Source organism: Gallinula chloropus (genome assembly GCF_964237585.1).
Source record: "Gallinula chloropus genome assembly, chromosome: 23".
NCBI classification, from domain to species: Eukaryota; Metazoa; Chordata; class Aves; order Gruiformes; family Rallidae; genus Gallinula; species Gallinula chloropus.
Window position 1 is genome coordinate 8,453,207 of NC_140108.1, and position 12,962 is coordinate 8,466,168.

The 12,962-nt window shown below is 46.5% G+C and overlaps 1 protein-coding gene across 1 annotated transcript in view; it reads left to right on the forward strand.

The window, feature by feature from the left end:
• Positions 1-12,962, forward strand: part of MIB2 (MIB E3 ubiquitin protein ligase 2) — a 44,671-nt gene that overhangs the window by 28,453 nt on the left and 3,256 nt on the right. The window contains exons 9-19 of the mRNA XM_084274509.1: positions 695-802; positions 2,017-2,121; positions 2,873-3,035; positions 3,975-4,108; positions 6,007-6,155; positions 7,301-7,457; positions 8,107-8,261; positions 8,879-9,005; positions 9,354-9,584; positions 10,556-10,734; positions 12,299-12,483. Coding sequence (XP_084130635.1) covers positions 695-802; positions 2,017-2,121; positions 2,873-3,035; positions 3,975-4,108; positions 6,007-6,155; positions 7,301-7,457; positions 8,107-8,261; positions 8,879-9,005; positions 9,354-9,584; positions 10,556-10,734; positions 12,299-12,483 — 1,693 coding nt within the window. The remainder of the gene's footprint in view (positions 1-694; positions 803-2,016; positions 2,122-2,872; positions 3,036-3,974; positions 4,109-6,006; positions 6,156-7,300; positions 7,458-8,106; positions 8,262-8,878; positions 9,006-9,353; positions 9,585-10,555; positions 10,735-12,298; positions 12,484-12,962) is intronic.

Here is a 12,962-nt window from a genome sequence, read left to right on the forward strand (position 1 = left end):
AAGGCTGTCAGCAGAGCCGTGAGTTTTATTCCAGCTGAGACCTTCACTCCCAGAGCTGTAGCTTTGGAATGTTGCTGTGTAGCTACCATAGGCTGCCAGGTAGTTAAAGCTCTGTGTGTCTGAATGCCTGGTGTTGGGGAGTGCAGTTGTAGAGAGAGAGATTAAACAGAGAAACAGGAACTTCCTGCCATCTCATAAATTGGTACTTTCTGTTTCCTTTCAAACTGTGACCCACTCAGGACCAGCCAGAATCCACAACTGTAGAATATTGCACTACACTATACTTGGTTTTCTATGGTGTCCTCTGCTGTGCCCTGTTTTTTATCTCCTGGAGCAATCCCTGCTAGGATTACGCTGCAGTAAAATGTTGTAATCTCTGCCCACCTTTCTCACTTGGAAAGAGGAGGACAATTTGTGCTGCATTTTCAAGGATTTTCACACTTTGTATTCCAATCACCCTCCTTTCCCAGTATGCTGCTCCTTAGAGGAGATTCTTAAACAGCCTTTCCCTCCTTTTGCAGAAAAACAATGACTGTCTCATGTTCAAAGCAGGTTTAGGAGCACTGTTAGTCTGTGAATTGGAAATGGTGTGTCATTTAGCCATCTATGCCTTGGATGCCTGCTTTCCCCACTATTAAGCAATGTGATTTATTTAGGGGGTTTCCCCTACTTTTTTTTTTCCTCCTATCAAAAGTTCATTGGCCAGACAGGGACTGTGCACAGAATCACGGACAGAGGGGACGTGAGGGTCCAGTTCAACAGTGAAACCCGCTGGACTTTCCATCCTGGAGCTCTGACTAAGGTAGGTGCTGATAGGTGAGCGTGGCCAGAACTAGAAAGGATGCAGGGAATGGCTGTCAATGTAGTGTGCTGTGTTTAGGGAACAACGTGTGGCAGGCAAGTGCTGGAGAAACACGCTGCTGTTGGAAAAGCAGTAGTTCTGGGCAGAATTCCCTGCCAGCTATCAGAGCTAAGACAGATGGTTGCAGACAGTGGGAGTTGGGCTGCCTGGCTGTCCAGTTGTACAAACCTTTGCATTTCAAATGTTGTAAGTGTTTAAGATAAATGCTATTTCTTAATTTAAGCTTTTTGATAAGAGTGGTAACAGTAGACCTACGACAGCTCATCCTTCTGCAGCTACCATTCAACTGTGGTGAACCTTCTTCCATCTTTGATTTTGTTTTCTTCCTTGTTCTTGTGTCTCTGTGCTGTTCTCCTTTTTGCATCTTTCTCTTGCTTCTCTTTGGTTCTTCTGGATAGCCTGATGTTTTAATCCAGCTCTTCTCATTTTGCATCCACGTTTCTAAGCTCATAACTCTGGCCTTCTGCAGAGGTTTGAGGACTTGAGCTGTGGATTATTAGGATGAATAAGTATAGAAGGAGCTGCTGAAAGACTACAAAATCCTGAAAGACCTGAATGAGGTCACAATGCTAAAAACTCCAATACCAGTGGAAAATGCAGTGTCAGACTGTTTTGCACAGTCTGCTTTGAAGTGTGTTTTGACAGTGCTCCCTCCTTAGCTCGGCGAGCAGAGGGAGCATCTGGCCAAGTACCAGTAGAGATAAACTCTGGTTCCCCTTTTCTGTTTTAAATAACAGATTTAACTTCCTGATTAAAGTGAATTAAAGTCTCCAGTGCTGTCAGGTGTAGTGAGGAGATGGACCAAGTGAAGTTCCATGTGTGCTTGATCCTGCTATTAATTATAAATGGTTTGAAGAAGAAAAGAAAAGAAGAAAATGGTTTTGTCCCAAATTATTTCCCTACTTAAATGTACACTCTGCGTAAAACAGAGAGACCCAAGCCCTCAGACTATATTTATTTGCAGTGCAGTGATTACAGGTTCCTTGGTAGCCCTACTTAGGCTTTGTAGTGCCTTGGGTTTTGAGTGGAGGGGCTTCTTGTTTGGTTGGGTGTTCTGAGGGTGGGGGTGGAGGGAGACTGATCACTTTTTCTTTCTTTTTATTTGTCTGGCTTCATTCCCCCCCAAAAAGCTTATGACTTTCTTTTTCTTGTAGCTCAACACCTTTTGGGTTGGTGATGTTGTCCGGGTGATAGATGATATGGAAACAGTGAAGCGATTCCAACCTGGTCATGGGGAGTGGACAGATGAAATGGCACCTGTGAGTGCGCGCCAGTTCCAGGACAGTCCAGTAACCTCCTGAGGTTTCCCAAGCAATTAGTAATAGTGACTGGGCTTGCACTGCCCTCCAGTATTCCCTGGTCAGTGAGTGCACAGACCTTTCTGGGAATGCTGAGGCTTTGCAAAATAAACACTGCCTAGTGCTATTGGCTATCGGTAACACCATCCTCCTGCAGCACCCAAAGCACAGCGGGCCAATGGGGAATCTGACAAAGGATTTGGCTACCAGTGAGTCAGAGAAGAGGTTCCACTAAGCAAAGTGAACCAGTCCTCTGACCCTAATTCTCTGGAACGAGGCAAGACAGCTCTTTCTCTGGAAAGAGTGTCCAAGTGGAAAAATGATCTGTTCAGACCCACAGAGCTAAAACTCCAGATACAGGTGTCCTCCAGGAGCATTTAAATGCACAGAGGAAACCTTTCCTAGTCCCGATTTCATAGTTCTCTCAGGGTTCTTCAGATCATGTTTTGTTGTTTCATCACCTTCCTCTCTGGACATTTGTAACGTGTCTGGGAAAACCCTTCTCATGTCAAATGAGTAACAGAGAAACTGCTGAGAACCCTCAGGTGTCCTTGAAGTGGGAGCTGCTCTGCGTGTCGCTGCTCAGTGCTTCTTTTCACACAGCAGGAGTGCCGCCTGCGAAACCACTCATAGAAGCCTTGTGTTGGTTCTGAGGTGCAAAGAGTTACCCCTGTCTTACCTCTTAAAAACCCTTTCTCTCTTTCCCTTGCAGACCCTAGGGCACATCGGCAAGGTGATCAAAGTCTATGGGGATGGAGATTTGCGAGTCTCAGTTGGAGGGCAGTACTGGACCTTTAACCCAGCTTGCCTGACAGCTTATCAGAGAGATGAGGAAGCAAACCTCATGACCACGGAGAATGCGAAGGAATCAAAAAGTGAGATAGTGAGAACAGAGATGCCTGATCTGTCAGGGATTGTGAAATGGCTGCTCTGGTGTAACAGCAGCAATGCTGGTTGAACAGTGATAAACTCCAGCTGCTTGTTCTTCCCTGGACAGAGCTCTAAAACCAAGCTCTGCCTTAGTGGGGAAGTGAAGCTGGCCTTAACAGAATTTAGGATTCTGAAATGCTGACTGTAGCACTGCCCTGGCTTCAGTATTTGCCTCTGCCTCTCTCAATTTTTGTTCCATCGTGCTGCATTTCCTGTCAAAGAGTACTAATAGTTGAATGCTTGTGAAATATTCCCAGGTCCTTGTGTGTGAGTGCTGTCAAATCAACAATTATTTTGCCTGGTCCATCCCAAAAATTGAATGTGAGATCACATGATGTGTAGAGAGGATCTTATGATAAAATTTATTCTAGCCTCACTGGACTTACTTCCTTCAGATGTCAGGATCAGGAGGGAGAGAGGACAGACCTGTGGGTTTTGGAGTTTTGCTGTGTAGATGGGTCTTAAACTGTTTGCTCAAGTTAGACTTCAGGGAGAACTTGTGTAGGAGCCCAAGGTTTTTAACTCTGCTCTTTCTCTGGAGAGCTGTAACACTTCTGTCCTCTTAAACACTCAAAAGTGTAATTAGAGGGCCCATCTGAAAGGACCTACCCAATCTTTTCCAAAACCATGCATTTGCCTTTTATACCTGATTTTTCAGTGTTGGTCTTCTGTAGCAGTCTCATGTCTTCTGGGTTCTCAAACATCAGGCTTGTAAAGCAAAGTCCTGTTCCAGCCACAGATTTGTAAAGCTCTTTGTGTCCCCTGATTATTAGAGGTACAGCACGCTCATACTGTGGCTGTGCAGCTGTGCTATGCCAGCTGTATGTGTGTACCCACATGCTGTTTGGCCGCCTTCACCTGTTCCTGTTTCTCATTCCTACCAGGTACTTTGACTACTGTGCTGGAGAAACTGCTGTCCCAGAAGATGGAGTCAGAGTATGCAGGGTGCCTGGTCATCTGTGCAGCCCTCAACAACGCAGCTAAAGTGCGGGAGCTCCTTCAGAAGTACCCAGACAAGGCAAGTTTTGAGTGCATCCTGAATGGCTACATTTTGTTGCTCCTGATTAAAATACTGATGTAAAATTTTATAATCAAGTGGGGAAAAGGATGGGAGAAAAAGATTTCCAGACCTAGTATTAGCTCCTAACAGCCAGATAGTTATTTTGCTGCAATTTAGGATTAAATTTGTGTGTTAAATATATATATTTTATGCCTCTGGTGTATGACCTTGAATCTGAACTAGAGCGAAATGCTTACCTCACACTTCCAAAGCTGGCTTTTCCCAGGTTTCCTGATGGGCACTGCACCTGTAGAACTACAGGGAGAGGTATTTATCTATACCAAAGCCAGTAGCAAGGCATCCAACTGTGTAGCCAACTAAGAAAGCCCGGGTTGTGTCTGGGTGAGTGTGTCTGTCCTTGGATGACCTTGCAGAATGGATTTGTTGGAATCAGGAGAGAGAAAAGCTGCCCAGATCCTGATGTTGTGCATGTCTGTGCAGTGTCTTATCTCCCGTCTGCCTGGCGCAGGGGACTGGCCTTGCCTTGTTGCTGAACAGTTCATGTGCTTCAGGGTGCCAGACGGTTAGGATCACATCTCAAATCACTGCTCTTTCAAGCTGTCTGTGTGAAGGCTCAGGCTTCTTCAGTGAGGGGTACAGAGCTCAAAAACAGGTTAAAAAAGGAGAACCAAAGTATTTCAGTAGCGTCCTTGGAAACCACTGCTAACAAAGCATAGGTTTTGCTGAGGCCAAGTCTGCACAGCCAGCAGGAGCAGCTGCATGCATGAACCAGGAAATCTAGTCTCAATTCTGAAGGACCCCCTGTGAAGCTGATTTAGTTAATTGTCTGCCATTTCATACAGTTCTTTATTTGCAAAGTTAATGAGGCCTCTGGAGATGGAAGAAAGAGACAAATATCTGCAGTTCTCAAATTTATCCCAGATGAGAATGGGCTCCTGACTCTTGGTACTTTATGTTATTGGATATTTTTATTAGGGTTCTGTATTCTATTTCTATTCTAATATTTATATTATCAAGCCAGTTGTTTCCATTGGAATGCTACATACAGCAAGAGGTGGCTGTATTTGAGGCTCACTTAGCAGGGCAAGTTGGAATTGCTTGCTAAGGCCTTTCTAGCTTATCAGCACTGTCAGTCTTGTGCAAGCAGAAGAATAACTAATAACACCGTGGCCTCTAATGCCTCCTTGCCTAACTGACTCACCCAACATTTTGAGTGAATCAAGAGAAGTCTTGTCTTAGCTGCAGGGAGAAAAAAACCCCCTCTGCTCTCCTTGCCAGCCTGCTGAGGTTTTACCAGCTCCTTCGTCTCTTCTCCTCTGCATCCCACTGACTTCAGTAGCTTCTTTTCCTTCTTTTTCCCAATGTTTTCCTTGCCTCTCACACAGCCTCCCAATTTCTTTAATTCTCAAAAACCTCACTGCAGCACTTCCCTGTGATACACCCTCCAGCCATCATTCCCAGTAAAATACCTGGGGTAACATGGAACAATGGGGACTTCCTGGCATCTTCACAGCCTGCTGCAAAGCTAACTCGATTTCCTCGCATACTTTCCTACTGGGAAAGGAATTATTGGCAGAGACGTCGAGGAGTATTCTGCTTGCAGGCATAGAGGGATTTGGCATCAAAGTTGCAATTAAAGCCCTGGCTTCCAGCCCTGTTCACTCCTTTCTCCCTTCCTGACTAAATGTGCTGTCCTCTCCACCTTTAGGAGTATTCTGGGACAAGGTCAGCCTTGTAGTTGACGCAGATAAAGCGGAGCCAACGGGGTGCGGTTCCTGCTTAACGTTTCTGAGCCTGCAACTCTTCTGCAGCTAATGACTTCCATCCTGCTAGGCCTGCTCCATAACAGAGCTGAGCTCTTTCCTAATGTTGCTATGCCTCTGTCCTTCTCGTAGGTCGACGCAAAGAACCAGGGCAGAACTGCCCTGCAGATTGCCTCTTACCAGGGGCATCTGGATGTTGTGAAGATTTTGCTGCAGGCCCATGCCACGGTCAACCTAAGGGATGAAGAGGGGGATACAGCACTGCACTACGCAGCTTTTGGGTAGGATATCTTTCTTCTTCTTTCTCTGATATCTAAAGGGCTGTGCAGGAATGTTTCTAGATAGAAATAGCCAGTCTGTGTGAAGGGCATGTGGTTGATGGAGGCTTTGCTCTGATTTTACCTTATGCCTTTGAGCTCCAAGGCCACAAGTGTGTTTCTTAGTGTACTAATTTGACCTCTGCAGCTACGTCAGGTTCTGTGCTAGAAATTTTGGGGGGAAATAGAAAAAGGGATAAGGAGTTTTGGTGATTAGTTTTTTTTCCCCAGGGGGATGAGGTGCTTTGGTTGGGATTAGAGGGTTTTTTGGTTGGTTTCCATGTGTTTTCCAGAGCGAGATGAAAGACTGAATTGTGTTGTCAGTTGCCAGAGAAATATTCATCTTTAGGAGTGGGAGGTTCCTGGTGATGTAAAGCAAAGAGAGAGCAGATTCTAGACTGCAAATTAGGATGGTTTTGTTGTGTTTGGGTTGGGTTGGTTTTTTTCTGTAACACTAAGAGGAGGTGGGATGAGGTCAAGAGGATACAAAACACGAGAAGTTCTGTCCTGCACCACATCACTGTCTCTAAATTGGAGAGACATGGACTTGATGAATGGGCCACTCAGTGGAAAAGGATTGGCTGGATGCTTGCAGTCAGAGTTGCAGTCAAAAGCTTGATGTCCAAGTGGAGACCAGTGGTTGGTGATGTTCCTCAGGGATTGGTACTGGATTGGCACTGTTTAGGTGACATGGGATCAATTGCACCTTCAGCAAAAGGGGCTCTGGGAAAGCTGGAGAAGAACTGGTTACAAGGACAGGGAGTGAGAGAACAAGGCGGAATGGCCTTCAGCTGAAGAAGGGCAGATTTAGATGAGATATTTAGGAGAAATCCTTCCTGGGGATGGAGAGGAGGCCCTGGCACAGGGTGCCCAGAGAAGCTGGGGCTGCTCCTGGATCCCTGGCAGGGCTCAAGACCAGGTCGCATGAGGCTTTGGGCACCCTGGGCTGGTGGGGGTGTCCCTGCCCATGGCAGGGGGTGGCACTGGGAGGGGGATTTAAGTTCCTTTCCAACCCAGACAATTCTGTGATTCTGTGGCCTTGCAAGGCAGAACAATTTACTCTCTGCACAGCACTGAACTGAATCCCTTTCTTCTTGGTTTTGAATCAGAAACCAAGCCGAGGTTGCCCGCGTGCTCATCGGCAAAGGAGCCGGCGCTGACCTGCTGAACAGCGCGCAGTGCACGGCGCTGTACGTGGCTGTCAGTCAGGAGTTCACAGACGTGGTGCGGACTCTCTGTGAGCTCAACTGTGATGTCAACCTCCCAGTGAGTTTGGGGTTTTAGTATTTAGGGGAGAGGGTGTGTGTTTGGGGTTGTTTTTGTCGTCTTTATATCTTAGACCACTTGCTGCTTTATGGAATTGTGAAGGTTATTCTCTTCAAATGCACTACTGTGCATTGCATGGAGAAAGTGTTCCTCCAGCACTGAAATTCCAGCTTGGGGTCTGCTCCTTCATCCTTGTGAGCCTGCTCAGCTCAGTCCAGCAGCACTGTCTGCTGCACTGGACTTGGGCTTCCAGTGAAAGCTGACCTGCTGCTTCTGTGTCCTGTTGAAGCACAATAAGGAGTGGTGAGGTTTTTAAAACTGGCATTTAGGAACTTGGAGGGCAGTGATGGTGAGCTGGACCCAGCCTGTTTTTAGGTTGTGCTTGTATGACTCTGCTGGGTTGGTGTCTCAAAGCTGGTTGGCAATTTGGGCACCAGTCTGCTCAGCAGCTGGTTTCAAGACAGGAAAGGATTTCACAAAGGTTGTGAAACTGCTGTGGATACCAGTGGTGGCTGGATGTTTGGCCTGGAGTTGATGTGACCTGATGACACTGTGTGTCTTCCTGTCTTGAGCTGTCCCTCAGGGTGAGCTGTTTCATTTGACACTCTGAGGTAGGCAACCTGTGTTCTGCTTTGGTATCCTTGTATAGGATTCCCAGGGAGACACCCCCCTGCATTATGCTATCACTGCAGATTACAAAGCCATTATTGAGATCCTCACTGAAGTACCCAACATAGACTTCACTGTCCAGAACCGTCAAGGCTTCAACCTGCTCCACTATTCTGCTCTAAAAGGCAACAAACTGTAAGTGACCTTTTCCAGTTTTACTACAGGTGCTAACTAGTGCTTGGTGTCTTAGCAGCAAGGTGGCAGTGGGTGTAGTTCTAGATAGCTAGAAAGGAAACGGTTGGTTATACATTTCTTGGGTTTAGATATGGTAGGTAGAGCTGTTGCACTCCTTCCCTTTTCCATGTACTCACAGGAAACTGCTTCCTGCTTTCCCCATCCCATCTTTCTCATACCTCCCAGCTTGGCTAGGAAATGTGCTCCTAGATAGTCTCCATAGATGTTCAGGTTCACACATGGAAGGACAGGAGGGAGGTCTGTAGTACACAGTACTTGAAAAGGCTGTGTCAGAGTGAGAGATTCTGGAGTCCTTTCAGGGATAAATCTCATTATTCTCATTGCAGTGTGAGCTGACCCTACTTTATTAAATGACATTGAAGGCTTTTGTTTTATTCTTGCAATTGGGTCTCTGAGATAGAAGCAGTGCTCTGTGTCACAGCTGCCAACTCCTGGAGCTGCCTATTAAAACATGAACATTCAGAACTACTGAGCAGAAGAGGCTGGTCTGTCTCTTCTGCATTGTTTTCTTCCCAGTAAGGTAACCCTTCCATCTCTGTTAACCTCCCACACTCTAGAGCCATCAAGAAGATTCTAGCAAGAGCTCGGCAGCTGGTTGATGCCAAAAAGGAAGATGGATTCACTGCCCTGCACCTTGCTGCTCTCAATAATCACAAAGAAGTGGCAGAAATTCTCATCAGAGAGGTAAGAAACCAAACAAAACCACCCCCACCAAAACCTCCCACCTGTCCCACTCCCAAAGCCCCACGTTCCCAAGCACTATTGAGTTAATTCTGGTTTAATGCCAAGAATGTCCCTGTCTCTTTGAAGAGCTGACCTTGTTTGCCAGACTTTGAAGAACAGGAGTTGGTGTGCCTGAGGGTATTTTCTTTCGGCACTGGCAGTAGGGGAGCAGCATCTTGCAGGCTGGAGCAAAGTGGGTTGGATCTGGACGGACTTGAGAGTCAGGGCCCCAACAAGCCCCACCACTGCAACGCTCTTCTTCAGCCAAAGTCAGCACCAACATCTCACTCTGATGCCATTCTCTTTAAGGGTCGCTGTGATGTCAACCTCAAGAACAACCGTAACCAGACACCGCTGCACCTGGCTGTCATCCAGGGGCACGTGGGGATGGTGCAGCTCCTGGTCACTGAAGGTAGTGCTGTCAATGCTGAAGATGAGGATGGGGACACAGCCATGCACATCGCCTTGGAACGGCAGCAGCTAATGTCTGTCAAGATGGAGAAGCATGAAGGGGAGTTGGGCTCTTCCCTCCTCTCCAAGGTGAGCTGGGAGCTGGAGAAATTCCAGTCCCAAGGGCAGGAAAATGTTTGACAATGTTAGAATAACAACAGGTAGTGGGATCTAAGGCAGTGAAGTTGTGTAAAGCTGGTTCAGATGGGGAGCATGGAAGCAAATCTTTGTGTTTGTTGGGAAGCAAGGACAGATCCTTGGAGGCCTCTGTGGGTGTGCTTGAATTTCTGGTGGGGAACTTCACACAGGCAGACAATGCTTTATGCTCTCTCCCCTGGTATTTTTATTACCAGTGTGTGATTCTTTCTTGACATGGGGAAGGTCATGAATCCAGTTGCAGAGCCAAGAGTCTTGGGTTTAATTCGTGCCCCAGAACCACAGCAATTCATTTCTGTCTGATGGCATGGAAAATATGAGGCTAGCTAACCACAAACACCCCAGTTATCTGCAGATGTGAGAGGTGAGACATATCAGGCTGAAGAAGAATAGCTTGGTTACAAAGCCAGTGAACTGGGGTTCAGTACATTGCTCTGTATCCATGGAGATATATATATATATATATATGGGGCCTTTCAGGAAAGGCCTGAGACCTAGAAACCAACATGTGACATACTGAGCACTGGAAGCTTAGCCTGGCTTTCTGGCAAAGATATTAAATTAGCCCTTCAGAGTGTTCTGCCATCCATGTAAATACCAGCACACATCAGATTTGCAGTGCAAACCAAGAGTGCAAACACTGCCTGAAGAAATTAATGCCATTTACAATGATTAGTAATGAGTAGCACCAGCTAGGACCAGTCCTATGCACTCTTGTTCCTGGAATGCCAGATTTCAGCCTGGTATTTATATGCTGAAGAATCTCGTGTTTTCAAAAACTAATGCTAAATTGCACTTTCAGTTCTAAGTACCAGGATTAAGACTTTGTTTAGACTTTTGATACTGATCAAAGCCACAGAACAGAAGCTGTTTCTGCTAACAGAGTGTTTCTCACTGTCTTTTAGCTGCAGGCTTCTGGCTTTCTTGGAAACATAGAGCTGAACGTTGGAAGTGCAATTGCATGTTACTTAGCGCAAGAAGGAGCAGATATTAATTATGCAAACCATCGGGGAAAGAGTCCTTTAGACCTCATTGCAGATGGAAGGATTGTCCAGATGGTCAAAGACTTTGCACAGAAATTCAGGTAAACCATGTCTACCATCTACTTCCTTGCAGGATGCAGAGTGCTCCCACAGCGCTGCAGGGTCACAGCACAGAGCTGTCCTGGGGCAGGTGAACCACGCTTTGGATGTCAGTGTGAGCACCTTCTGCTTCCCTCTGAAGCTGGCTGTGACCCTGTATTTCTGGCAGGGTTATTTAAGGGTGCACACTGCCATTGGAAAGAGTTGGGAAGAGCAGGTTAATGCCACTCCGTGCAAACTCAGATTGCCCCGAGGCAGCCTGAAGAGACTGGCCACTGAGGCCAAGAGCAACTTCTCTCTTGCAGAGTGATTCTGGGTTCTGTTTTACTTTCATTGGACTCTGCAGTTAACAGAAATTTAAAGTCTAAACAAAGAGAAAGTGCAACAAAAGGGGGGCACCAGAACCTGCAGAACTTATTCCAGAGCTCCACAAACGTTTGTTTTTCAACTGATAAGAGAAATAGCAGAGAAGATGCCAAAGGGCAAATAGTGAGTCAGATACAGCTTTATCTTAGGTTCTGAGAAACAGTTGTTTGGATTTTGACTTTGCAAACATGGATATAGAGTTCTGTTTGATCTGAGGGCACAGACCCACAGTCATGGTACAGCTGGAGGAGGAACCGTGCAGCACATACTGTAACTGGCCATGCTTCTGTCACTGTCAGTAGCAGGTGAAGGGTGTCCCTTCAACCATCCACCGTAGGAATTTTGTCAGTGGAGTGTGTGTTGGAGCCAGTTTCTTTGCTTTTAAAGAATGCCAGTTCTGAAATTTTCTTAACAGTGTACTGGTTTCAGCTGCTGGGTTGGGGTTTGACTGGAGGATTTTGGTGTGTATCTGCAGAGTTAAGGCAGCCACTGCAGGCTGAGTGCTCTATGCTAGATCATAAGCCTGGTGTCTTCCAGCATCTCACACAGGAGCTGTCAGGACAGGATAGTTACACCTTCTTAAGCTGCATGGTTAGTCTGACTGATACTAATAAATCTGGAGGAGGAAGAGTATCTGGGACTTATATACATTAAAATGAAGCCGTGGCCACTTTGGTAGGAACCGAGATAGCAGTTTCCTCCCAGACTATGTATCAAAAGACCAAAAAGCCCCCTTCCCAACACTCCTAGTGTGCCAGGAATTTCTTTGGATTTGGGGCTTGTAATGCCAGGACTGAAGTCTGAATCTGAGCCTCTAAGAGGTAAAGCTCACAAACCTCAGGTGCTTTTCAGAGTATGCAAGTATGGAAGATCTTTAGAGTTGTACTTTAAAATTACTCCTAAAAGCTGACTCCTCACAGCAGATGATTATACTGCCAATACTTTACTGTTGCCCTTCACAAGATCAGTTTCAGCCTGTGTGAATATTAGTCATCTCTGCTCTTTTTAGATAGAGCCAGTCAGACTCCCAACTGCTAAAGGCTGAGTTGGTCCCCCTCGGGCGATGAAGGTTCACAAGATGCTACCTGAGCATCTGCTGCTCTGTGGAGTGTTTGCCATGGATCAATGCAATGTTACCTGGTTGCTGAAGGAGGACCTGGAATGTATGGCTCCAACTCTGTTCCATGTTTGTGTTTGCAGGGAACAGCAGGTTTCTTCAGACAGCTCAGCCATCACCTGCAGCCTTCGCCGCGTGCACACCACCCCCAACACGATGACCAACCTCAGTGTCTCAAGTGCGGCTGTCCCCACAGAGTGCCTGGTCTGCTCAGAGCTGGCCTTGCTCATCCATTTCTTCCCGTGCCAGCACAGTATTGTGTGTGAAGGTAAGTCCATTCTGGGGAGGTTTCTTTCCTTTCAAAAAATTTTCTTCCCTGTTCCATCACATCCCTTCCCTAGCTGGACATGAATCACGTGCTGTTTAGACACAAAGCTGTTTATTGTGCTGTTTGTGTCCTGAAACAACCTCAGCATGATTTCAGCACCATCACCTTAGAGAAGATGTCCAAAGCTATCTATAAAAAGCACAGAGTGTTCTGACCACCCACTCATTGGGAGCCCAGGCAGCTCTGCTTGTGCTTATAGATGCCCTGGATAATTCAGGAGGAAAGCCAGATGTTTCAGTTCTAGCTTTATCCATCGAAAACCTCCCAAGAAGGATTTCCCCCTTCTCTGGCTTTGGTTACTGGTTTGTGTTGTTTAAATGGCAACTGGATCAACCACATCAGCAAGTTTATCATCTCACAAGGCACTTGCAGTCTGTATGGCCTCTGTGCCAGAGCTGCATCTCTTCCCCTCAGAGCAA